This window comes from Etheostoma cragini, chromosome 11 (assembly GCF_013103735.1).
Source record: "Etheostoma cragini isolate CJK2018 chromosome 11, CSU_Ecrag_1.0, whole genome shotgun sequence".
Lineage (NCBI taxonomy): Eukaryota > Metazoa > Chordata > Actinopteri > Perciformes > Percidae > Etheostoma > Etheostoma cragini.
Window position 1 is genome coordinate 4,854,107 of NC_048417.1, and position 12,176 is coordinate 4,866,282.

The 12,176-nt window shown below is 40.7% G+C and overlaps 1 protein-coding gene across 7 annotated transcripts in view; it reads right to left on the reverse strand.

Moving 5' to 3' along the window:
- Window positions 1-3,035: 3,035 nt before the first annotated feature.
- Window positions 3,036-12,176, reverse strand: part of pikfyve (phosphoinositide kinase, FYVE finger containing) — a 35,696-nt gene continuing 26,555 nt past the window's right edge. For all 7 annotated transcript variants that reach the window (XM_034885810.1, XM_034885809.1, XM_034885808.1 and 4 more), the window contains 11 exons: window positions 11,727-11,847; window positions 10,864-10,959; window positions 10,587-10,667; window positions 9,404-9,498; window positions 9,251-9,310; window positions 8,232-8,408; window positions 7,313-7,416; window positions 6,524-6,652; window positions 5,110-5,371; window positions 4,462-4,536; window positions 3,036-3,558 (listed from right to left, as the gene is read on the reverse strand). In XM_034885810.1, the coding sequence (XP_034741701.1) occupies window positions 3,443-3,558; window positions 4,462-4,536; window positions 5,110-5,371; window positions 6,524-6,652; window positions 7,313-7,416; window positions 8,232-8,408; window positions 9,251-9,310; window positions 9,404-9,498; window positions 10,587-10,667; window positions 10,864-10,959; window positions 11,727-11,847 (1,316 nt within the window). In that variant the 3' untranslated portion in view covers window positions 3,036-3,442. The remainder of the gene's footprint in view (window positions 3,559-4,461; window positions 4,537-5,109; window positions 5,372-6,523; window positions 6,653-7,312; window positions 7,417-8,231; window positions 8,409-9,250; window positions 9,311-9,403; window positions 9,499-10,586; window positions 10,668-10,863; window positions 10,960-11,726; window positions 11,848-12,176) is intronic.

Genomic DNA, 12,176 nt, shown 5'->3' on the forward strand with positions numbered 1-12,176 from the left:
CCACTGATAATAAGCACAAGTGTTCCATACCACCAACCCTCGATAGTGCTGGTTCTACTTTGACTTAACGATACACAAGAATACTTTTTCAGTATTAATTTATATTTATAGATCATTTATAACCTCTTTTGGGGGTGAAGGTCGGGTTTAAGATTTGCCACAGTTAGGAGGACTAGAGAGGGATCGAGGTTTAATATTAAAGGGGCACCTCACCCCCATAACTGCCACTGTGCAGCAACAATTTTTATAATTATTTTTTTTTTTAAATCAAGTACTTATTTGTGTCTGCATTTATTGTGTCTGTAAATTCATTTATTAATTTTCATTTTTAACCAGCAGCTAAAAACAAGGTGCATGTTTTCCATTCCTCTTCTCTAATAAGAAAGAGTGAGGAGATAAAAAGTAGATTATAAAAAGAGATTTGTGTCAAATGTTACTGGATATAGCAACCCCGACCCTTAAAGTGATCCAATCAACTATCAAATAAGGGAACTGGGATGTACCCGCTGACTGACCACAGGGTTGCAGATGTGGATCAGGCTGAGATGTTGCTGCACTGCTCCTCACCTCCTGTAGACCGGGGAAGTCAGTGGTGACCAACTCCCAGCCGGGCAGTTCTACATGGCTCATCATGCAAGACCAGATTCCACATAAAGACCACATCCTTGGGTCCCGTTCAGTTCGTTGTAGTACTTATTATCTATTACAGAATGGTACAAAATACTGCCAGCACTTAAAATGTAAGATAACACAGGGCCTTGACCACTTTCCTCCCCTTCCTTCCCCCCGTTGGTCTACCTACCAGCTACGTGCCATTGTCTCAAACGTGTCCAGTGCCTTGATGTCGATCCATTTTTGTTCTGTTTTTCCAATTAATACTTTATGAGTAGATTATGATATAAAAAGAAAGAAAAGAATCACCTCAACAAAATCACTGAACTGTGGTGGTACTGAGCCGTGCAAGTTTGTCCAGGTTTTGAGATATCTGCCTCAGATACATAAGTATGGGTTTTGTGCATTTGCCTTTTAAATTGACAGAAGACAGTCAAGAGGCACAACGTAGTTTTCTGGATTGACAGATTGGTGTTGGGTTTGATACATTTTTTGATTGTTGTAAGCACCATAAACGTGGAAACATGGAGGCAAAAACTATCTCAAAACCTGGCAAATCAAAACAAAACTATTTGCACATTTAGCTAGATGCAGTTTTTTTCCCCTTTTTACAACAATAACATGTATAACATGTTTGTGAGGACTTTGCTATACGTGAGGGACCATTGTCCACCGTTTTTTGTGAAATGATGTCTCTCCACTGTTTTCTCTCCTTGGAGGCAGCTGATATACTTTTGTTTTATTGTTAACTCCCTTGAGAAGACCAAAAACCATCAATACCTTTTGACTTCATTCCTAATAAAGTCACAGATACTTTTATTTAAAAAGAAGAAAAGGGGGGTTGAATAATTTCCTAAAACAGCTGGTCATTGTAGTTTTAGCAAACGTTACTCAGAAAATAGTGTATTTATGGGGGACTATTTTCAGTGGCAGATTAATCCACATTTGGTGCTCCAGTGAGTATTTGGGGATCATGGCTGCCATATGTTCATTGTAATGAAGGACCACGTGGCTCACTGGTGTGTTTTATTAGTTTTTGGACAATAATGGAGCTTTATGGCACAAAGAAAAAAAATATATATACATGGGTTTTGATATTTGGTCTTTTCGTGGGCTTTGCAGACAAAAAGCATATCAGAGTATCTCCACACTTATCCTTTTAGGTTGGTTGTGTGTAGCTTTAGGTACTGATATGAAATCAAACTGCTTTTGTATATAATGTTGGCGTAAATCTTTGTATGAAAACAAATCTCCATCACAGAGAACTTTAAAAAAATTTCTCCATCCTAAAGTTTTATATTTGAGTTATCTTTCCAAACTAAAAGAAGTTGGGTATTAATAAGCTTATTTTGAATTGAGAACTCATTTTAGCTGCAGTTAGATTGAAGTAGACAATGGATAAGTACACGTTAAGTGTTTGTTTGTTTGTCCCTGAGCTGAAGGTCTGTTGAAAGACTGAATCTGTCTGCCAGTATTATTCTTCTTCTTCTACCAGAAAATGAGTCTCACCAGTCCTGACAATCGCGGTGGTCATGTCTGATGATTTTCTACCAGTTCCTGATGCAGTATGACATGCTGAGGGCTGTTTGTCAGCTTCCCGTTGTTTTATAAAAATTGTACAATTATAAAAATCTGTTTGAAGTTACTGTTGTGCTTCTTTTTTTTAACTTTCAGGTGCTTAAAGGGAGGGAACTTGTGGTCAGCATCTTTAATATATCAATATAAAGTAAATAGTGAAAATGTGACATTTCTCAGACACCTAGGCAACATCTTCAAATTGCAAAATATTTCTAAAAAAATAAATAAAAATCTAATTTACACAAATTATAGTCTTGCATTGCCAGACCTACTTCCAAAGCGCTGTGGAGTAAGGGTTGGCTACACCACAGATGCATTCTGGGTTAAAGGTCTGGGTTGTTTGCATTTCTTTAACCAATCCCAATCGTCTTGGGCGGAGCTAAACGGTGGCGACGGTGGCTCAGCAAACTGGTCTCAGGAAGGAACTTGTTTTGGTGGAACCGCGCAAAAGAAAACACCACAAACAATATTTAATGTCCACAGCAATCGGCCCCCAAACGTCCCGGTTAGATAAAGGCTGTGAGCACATTCTTTGTAAATCTTTACAATCCTTCACAGAAAGAACCGCGCAGGAAGTTATCTTAGAAATGTACTTCCGTTGAACCCGACTACACACATTATACAACGCGGCAAATCTTTACTTGTAAAGCTTAATGAGTGACTTAAATTATTAATTGAATATTAAAATGTTATCAATGAACTTTCAGCACTCTCGTCTGGTCATCCAAATATTGATAATATATAATGTACATTGTAGTTTAAAAGTCTTTGCATCTTATCTGATAGGGATTTCTGCTTTAATAACACCAACAAAAAACCAAACAGCTACTAGCTTTAACAAATCTGTGTTAATACTCTTTAATAGTTACATAATCTCTGTACATTTACAAACGTTAAATTACATGAACTAGTTTGCTTTACAAACTATAATTCACAAGACTGAATGTTTTCAGCGGGTCCTCTTGAAGCAGTGTGTCACTAATAAAATTACAAACCCTCCACGAAACACGTACGTTTCTCAGAGGAGGATAAATTAGAACCTGATCAATGATGATTAAAAAAAAAAAAAAAATTGTCATAATAATGCTGCAGAGCGGCCCTGCTCCTATGGAATGATGCTGTGCTGTATACTGGTCTACACACCGGCTTCATTTACAACGTCCAGTGTGCTTGTGTTGAACTCCCAGACTGAGGCTGGAGTGAGTACCTGTGCGTTTCTGTGTATTACTGCACGTGGACATGCACACACTGCTCAGCAGTTGATGCCCAGGCCGGTCCAGTGGTCCGGTACCATCAGGAAGTATTTGTCCATGGCCTCACAGAAACGAGCTCTGTACAGCTCCGGAGACACCACAGTGGGCATCTTCCCTGATGAGACAAAGACAACCCAAAATGTTTAGAAGCTGAATTGTTTACTTATATTGTAGCCAGCACGCTTAAAGTCTCATTCTCAGAGTTTAAATGTCCATATACTTTCATCCCAACGCAATCAAGATGTGTACTGAACGTGACATTTTACAGTTGAATATTAGACAAATAGACGAACTTTGTAATAGTTTCCAAAATACCCAAGGAACTTTCACACTGTAGCTCAATTAATCTGACCTTTCTGTACTGCAATTTCTTGTTTATCGTCAGCACTGATACCAATTTATTACCTGTTATAAACTAATATAGTCTGATAATATCGACACAGCCTATTGTATTTCAAGTGTTTATATTTAATTTTGCACGTAAACGGGACAGAGCGAAGGAAGGCACATGAGTATGCAGTTACAAAGACAAAGTTAAGTAAGGTGAGAAATAAATAATACTGATTGTATATAACTAATAATGACAGTGACCACACAAAAAATATAAAACTAAATAAATAAAGAATAATAAAAGGTTAGAGGGGATGTGATGAAAGCTGCTAGGTGTATAAAGACTCTTCAGTCAGACTGGGACAGCAGAGTTGGTTAAAATAATCCAGATAAGGCTGCCACGCCCTGGGGTATTTATTAGAGTCCTAACTACAGCGCCTCAGTTCTTCTAAATAAAAAAAAAAGAAGGAATATTGGCCTATGTATCATTTCTTTTTTAAGCTCTAAAATATTAATATCTACAATTGGTTAGAGTCAGCTTTACTTTTATACTTATCACTTAAACCTAGATTTCACAAGTAGATGAAAACGGGGTATAATTTCTAAATGTTCTTTGTGCGTGTTCAAAAAAAAAGACAAGTATTGTCACCAGGATGTGGAGGAGAGCGTGAATCAGCTCAGGACTCACCTTGACCTCCCAGGATTCCAGTGGATTTGACGACCATCTCCAGTCTCTTGTCCCAGGTAAATGTCCTGATGTAATCTGAAGGAAAGACAAGAGAGAAAACTGTTGTAGAAAATATGCAGAAAAACACTAGTGTGGCTCCACCCTCCGACGTACTTCAGCTCAATTTTCATTTCCCTTCAGTAGTCCGTCTGGGTTCGTGGTATAGTCTTTTCTCCAGCCAAATTTTTGGCGGCCCAATCAGCGAACAGCGGGACGGACTGAGAACGAGGAGGACGGTGAGGCCGCGCGCTAGTTTGAGTTGTAGTTTCGTAATGGTGGCGGAGAAAGATGCGAGCGCAGCAATTGGTTTGGAGTTTTTTTGGTGGCCATGATGTTGTGAAAAGTTAGATTTTCCAGCTCGCTCCGTTAGTGGTGAAGGAGTTAGCTATGCCTAATGCTATGAGGCTAACGCTAGCGATGCTAAGCTAACGTCGCAACCAATCATTTGTGATTGGTTATGGCAAATCCAATAGTTTTAAACTACCAGTACCCGCTTTCAAGGAAGTTAACACTTGTCAATAGAGAGTGGCCAGACTCTCTGTACAAATAAAAAAAGACATCAAAACATTGAGTTAAAAAGGAGCATGCAGGTTTCTCGCCTCCTCTCACCTATAATCCCGACCACCAGCTGATCGGTGGCATCGTCGCGCCCCACCAGCAGCGAGTAGTCGATGATGAGGTGGCTGGACAGGAAGTAGGCGTCGCTGTGTATGGCGGCTCGCAGGATGGCCTTACAGTGGGAGCGGATGTACAGCGGGTTGTCGTGGATCAACTTCAGAAGGTTCTCGTCCAGCAGAACCACCTCGCAGCTTTCCTTCCCCGAGTCCGTCTTCACGTTACGGTTCCTCAGCGAGCCTTTGAGGTCAAACACCTACAGAGGAAGATTACTTTAGAGATACATGGTTGTCACAGGACAAACATTAGGGATGGGAATCACCTCACAATATGATAATAACTTGTAAACTGGACTGGTTTTATGCAGCGCTTTTAGCAACTCAAAGCACTTTTTCCACTAATCACACGCTGTGCTTGAGGCTGCTGTTCAAGGTGCCACGTGCTCATTAAATAAACTCTCACACACATTTACACTCCGAAGGCGCAGCATCGGGGGCAACTCGGGGTTCAGTGTCTTGCTTCAACGGGGCAATTTGGCAATAATCCATATATTGCTAGACAATCTTTTAATAATACATCACAATATCGGTAACTTAGACTACAAAGTAGGGCTGCACGATATAAGGAAATGATGTAATTGTGATTATTTTGACTGATATTGGGAAATGATTCATAATATTTGAGGGAATGATCATTTTTGTATTATTCTCTTTTTCATTAAAAAATTATGAAATCTAAAACATTACATTGATTTATAGTGTCATTTTTGCATTTTCTGTAGTCTGTAGGATAGGATTCATAGGTCGGTACTTCTCTGCAGCACCACCGTACTTCATTCAGAATGGTTGGACACATATTTAGCATTTAACAAAAATGGGGCCCCACCTGCGATCTTGCGCCCCGCCGCTGTGATTTGGATATTGCAGTACTCCATATTTCAAATTTCAATAAAATTGCGATGAATTGTTCAGCCTTATACAAAGTGCCCATGAAAAGGTTAAGTGCACGGTTTCTCTCTTTATTCACTAGAAGTGCAAATAGCACAGTTCTGCAGAACAAGTTCTTCAGCCTTTAAATGAAATGGTAAAATTAAAGGTAAATTATGGGTCCAGACTTTGGACTGTGGCATCTGTTATTTTCCTCAAACCCTTGTCAGCCATCCCGTTGAAAACCTCTTCGGCTTGTTAACTTATGTTCAAGTTTCCCTCGTCCACGTGTTGAGCGCCACCTCGAGGAGCCATGTAGTAGCTACGCTAGGAACAGGGGATTCTATTCAGAGCGCCTAATGCAGCGGTAATATTACTCCAGAAACAGATAGAATAGGAAAACACTGACCGGGAACATCTTGGTGAACTAGGACGACTTTAACAATTAATGTGTACCACTGCAGTGTTGTTCTTTGTCTTACCTGAGCCATTTTGCGTCCATAAAAAAGATTTTCCATCACCAGCAGGTCCAGTTTCTTCTCCGTGTTGTTCTGAGAGTTCTTGTAACCGATCCTGTAAACACCCAGGATCTTTGCCAGCGCAGTCGGCCGCTGTGATAACAAAAATGGTTTATTTACTTAAAGGAAGAGGCCAACTTATTGGGAGTTTAGCTTATTCACCGTATAGCCCAGAGTTAGACAAGTCCTACATACCCTTTTCCTCTAGGATGTGTTGTAACTCTGTCTGACGTCCCCACCACTAGCCTTGCTTAGCCCAGCTCCTGGAGGTAATCGGCTCCAACTAGCCCACTGCTCCCAGTAAGTGATAAAATAACGCCAATGTGTTCCTATTTACTTGTTGTGCTGTGTATCGTCACAGGGTGTACAAATAACAAGGTCACATGAGACACAGCCATATTCTTTTTATTTTTTAAAAATCTTTATAAGACTTTTTTTGGGGCATTTTAGGCCTTTAATGAAAGGACAGCTGAAGATGTGAAAGGGGGGAGAGGGGCCGCAGATCAGAGTCAAACCCGGGCCCGCTCCGTTGAGGAGTAAACCTCTATACATGGGCACCAACTCTACAAACTGAGTTACCCTTGAGGCTCGTGGTGGCGTCAGACAGAGTTACAACCCGCACAGAGAGGAGAAGGGTGTGTACACCCTTGTTTAACTCAGGGCTATACGGTGAATGAGCTAAAGTCCCAATAAGTTGCTGTGTTCCTTTAAACTCAGGTAATGACCCCCAAATAGATTCTGTACGATGCCTACTTTCTGCTGCACAGCTCCGGTGATGTAAGTGAAGTAGTGAGGTGCAAAGTCCAGGAAGGACTGGACCTCCAGTCTGGGCATCTGCTTCAGGATGAACCGGTCATCTGAGACACGACAGAAGAGGAGATGGTTCCGGTTATTCAAACATTTTTAAGAGCTTGACCTACACATTACAGTTTTATGTCTACATAAGTGGCCTGATATTTGCGTATCTCTTTAAGAGAGTAGCAGCGTGTGTTGTGGGGAGTGTGTGGTAGAGCGAGTGAGATGGGATTAGCTTCGGAGCGAGTACCAACTCTAGAGAGTCATGGCGAGAGAAACAAAGTGTCTCCCCTGTGCTTTCTGACCTCGGTGGGAAATCTGTGACAGGAAATGTTCACCCTCTCCTTGATTCCATGTGGTTTATGGAGAAGGAGAACCAGAAAATGAGTCGGGGGAAATGTGGTCTATTTTCACGACGTTCCACTTCCCAGATTGCTTCGTTGCTGCTGGGAAATTCCTCCGGATTTCACTCATTTCGGAAGGCTATCCATGGTCTTGGGCTTCCTTTGAGAACGAGGACACCAAAACAAGTTCCTTCTCCTCTTTTTTGCAGAGGTGCCGTTGCTTGGTACGGGGCTTAGTGCCGCCCAAGACAATTGTGATTGGTTTAAAGAAATGCCAATAAACCAGAGCAGCCGGAATCCTCCGTGGACTATGCCGACCTCCCTTCGTAGCACGGAGGAGGAAGACCTGGCAATGTGGGACTAGGGGAAATACAACGCTACCAAGCCACGGCAGAGCAGACCAAACACAGTTGTTGTGGTCTGCAGTACCTACGTACGTATTCAACGCAAAGGCATACATTGGGCTTAATCCTGCACATTTGTTAACAGAAATATGTCCTAATACTTTTTCTCTGAGATATTAAATATACAACCTTCTGTTGCATAAAAAACAGCTCCAGACTTCCCACCGCGAGCCTGCCAGTTGACACAGTGGGACAGCGAGCGGACAAAGTCCTCCTCGTTGCTCTCCATGATCTCCTCACGCATCTTGTGAAACTCCTCGGCGTAGTAGATGCGACAGTAAAACTTGGCGTTGGCATCAGAGAATTCTACAAAAGTAAAACATTAAGAGGACTTTGAGGAGAGGTAATCTCAGTTACATCAAGTCAAATTTCTCTAAGACCTGGTAGAATGAAACAAAACTTGTAGAATGAACCTTTTGTACACATTTGAGGTACTTTAACTTTACTTGAGTTATTTACTGCTAGTTCCGAATGTACTCCACTATGTCTCAGACGGAAATAGTTTATAAAATAGAACTTTGTTATGAATAAACTACCAAAAAGTGCGCGTAAGTACAGCTGAAACAATTAGTAATAGCGAATTCATTTTCCCTCAAACAATGCACTATTTCGGTAAAGCTCATTTTTGAAAAATGTAAAGATTTGCCGCTTATCCTTTAAATTATTTTAATTGCTTTGTTATATTTTTCAGATCTAGACTGTTGGTTGGACAAAACAAACATTATGACCGTGTCACTAATCGTGACGACGTTTCTCACATTTTTCTGAACTGTTTACAAACAACAATCAATGGATTAATGGAGAAAATAATCAGCAGATTAATCCATAATGAAAACAATCATTACTTAATAGTTTGAAATGAGCTCCAGCTCAACTCCAACAAAAAAAATCCTTCTTTTACATTAGTAATAATAATCTAATGACATAATATATAATAGTTTTACAGTCACGTGGGACATTTTTATAGTTTTAATACTTTATTTTCCTGATTAAACTTAACATTATCAATGCAGGGGCTTTACTGGACTTAGGGTTAGGGTTATAATAGTATATATTAGTGTGGTATTAGTCCTTTACTTAAGTAAAGGATCTGAATACTTCCTCCCCCACTGCATCTGAGGGTAAATAAATGTTAGCTGAATACTCACGTAGCTCAACGTGTGGATTCAGGGTCTGTTTCTTCTGTCTGTCGGCCAAGTCTGCATCCTCTGCACAAAACAAAAAGTAAAAGTGAATCCTTTCACTTCTAAATGTTTTAAAATCTTTAGTGTATTAAATTGTAATATGCCCTAAACACGTACTGAGGGGATCCGACTCCATGCTGCTGCGGCTCTGCTGGGATGAGGCCGACTCACTGGGCCTGGCAGGGCTGCTCTTAGCCCGACTCTCCCCACCACTGAAGAGGGAAAAGAGAAACCACGTCAGTTCTTTGTGCCTAATCAACACCTGGAGCCCTGTCTTTATCCGGCCGCAGCGCAAAGCCAGACACAAGTCTTTGCTAGTTTAAGACCCATGCAGGCCATTTCCCGTCCAGCCCCCACGTGGCTTAAATGGGAAATTCACCTGACCTGTAGGCCCATGGGCATGCTAGTCTCACAGGGAGGTGTGTTCAGGTGTGTTCTGGGCGTATTGCTATCTTGAGAAAGCGGGAAGTGATCGCGCTACTGACCAACAAAAACCTGGTCTAAAGATAATAAAGCAGCATTTCATTGTTATTTTAACAGCGCAATAGTAAAATGCGACTAGGCTCATGCACAGCGCACACACAATGCTTGTCTCACACACACACACACACACACACACAAAACTGTGAAATAGTATTATGATATTATCTGATTGCGTGCTTTCACTTCACGCACAAGCAGATCAGTGTCTTCTCTCCTTGCTCAGCTTATCGGCCATCATGATAGCAAGGCACCATGGTCCAAATGCAACTGGCTTTTAGAGGGAACGGGAGATGACACTCTGATTGGTTTATTGCATGTTAAGCCCAAAACATACCTATGATTAATAAAGGACACTAAGTACAACCCTTTTGAACCACGCGCCTGGCGCACTGACCTTTTTTTTTTGCACAGTTAATCTAGCAAAATGGGATTTGAACATGCACTGAACGCACTTGTGCCAGACGCTGCCCGTGGTGTTTCTTCATTTCAAATCATCAGTTGACCAGTTAAAGATTACTGTAAATAAAACTACAGGAGCCTTGACTTTTGTATGACAAAGGTTACGTGGCCGTCAATGTCTATTTCTTCTTTCTTTGGTGATTTTTTCTTGGTTATTTACAGCTTATATTCTCTTTGACCAAGGTTTTTATTGTTTTAGGTGAAGGACTTTGTATAAAGCAGTATAGAGAGTATACAATTGTACTCAGGTAAATGAAAGTACCTCAAATTTGTACAGTAAGTACAGTACTTTACTAAATGCCCTAAAATTTCTTTCCAACACACATTCCTGAGAGATTTAAACTTGAATCTTGTGTACCTGATGACCTGTGGAGTCTCATCCCCGCCTGTGTTAGATGCCTTGGACAGATCATCCAGCGCTGTTTTATACTCCTTACAGCTGTAAAGGCAAAACATGACACAATAACATCATGTTGAAATGGGACATTCATAAAGCTGCAGCAACAGAAAGAGAGAGAGAGAGAGAGAGAGAGAGAGAGAGAGAGAGAGAGAGAGAGAGAGAGAGAGAGAGAGAGAGAGAGAGAGAGAGAGAGAGAGAGAGAGCGAGCTAGAGAGAGAGAGGAGGTGGCTGTCACCTGAGAGCGAAGGCTATGATGGAGCTCGGCTCTCTCTCACACACTGCGATGGGAACACGCTCGTGTTCGTACATCAGGTAGTGTTTGTCCGGGTCACTGTGAACACAGATCACATGACAGTCAGAGACAAACCACTGAAGCCTACAGCCCATACTTATATCTTTTTATTGCATCTGCTGGCTCTTGTGAGTTATAATCGTCATTATCTTTTGTTGTGTACGTATCGGTATGTGTACTGATGCGCTGTGTATATTAATGGTTTGTTTATGCTTTTGTTTCTTCTGTTAATGCACTTTGTAAGATGTAGTTTTTAATGGTGCTACACAAATAAAGTTATTATTGTTATTCACTGTTCATCTCAACACACTGCCCACACAAAGATAACACAGAGCTGGTTTAAAATCAGCACAGTATCCCTTTAACAACTTGAAAGATATTACATAAATATCAAATATCAATACATCAGATAAAGTGTAAGCACTAGTATAACAAATGTTTACAAAAACAGCCCTTAACAGATTAAATAAAAGAAATTTCTTTACATCTTTTTTTGTATGGCGAGTATGAACACAACGTGCTACAAAACAGTTGTATCAAAGAAGCATTTAAAATCAGATGAATGTTCTTTAAACACAAACAAACCTACAAAAGATTTAAATAACATTAAACCTTCCTAGCAAAAACACATTTTTTATTTAATTAATTTTAATCTGTTTATTGATCCCCTATGGGGAAATTACAGTTTACGTTCTGACCAAAGAGTAAGTGAATAAGACTAAGATTTTGAGCCAGCGTTCAGTGCCAATTGTAGTTTCTTCACAGTTTTTTAAAACTAAGATAGTAAGATAGAGTGAGTCACTTACAACGGGAAGGGGATGGGGCTGTAGCTGTTGCCGGGCAGAAAGTTGGCTAGAATGGCTTTCATGGTGGACTTCTCCTTCACCTGGCTGTCAGTGGAGCCCAGCAAGTGTCCGTCAAACACATCTGACAACAAGCAAAGAAATGATGCAGATCGGACAGATAATCTAAAGTTCCCAGACGTTTGGATCTGAGGTAGCCCAACAAGCCTGTCAGATGAACTCACGTACCCCGTCAACGATTCTCAATGTAGATATGTTACAAATGTTTTACACTATTCTTTTATGTAACAGTGGATATCGATAATATATCAAGGTTGGTTTTGGCAAGCAATCGTACTTCTACTACTTAGTGTGACGCTGAATGTTTCTACAATTTATCAAGTACCCTGTGTGTCAGTGTGTGTGAGAGGGAGGGAGAGAGAGAGAGAGAGAGAGAGAGAGAGAGAGAGAGAG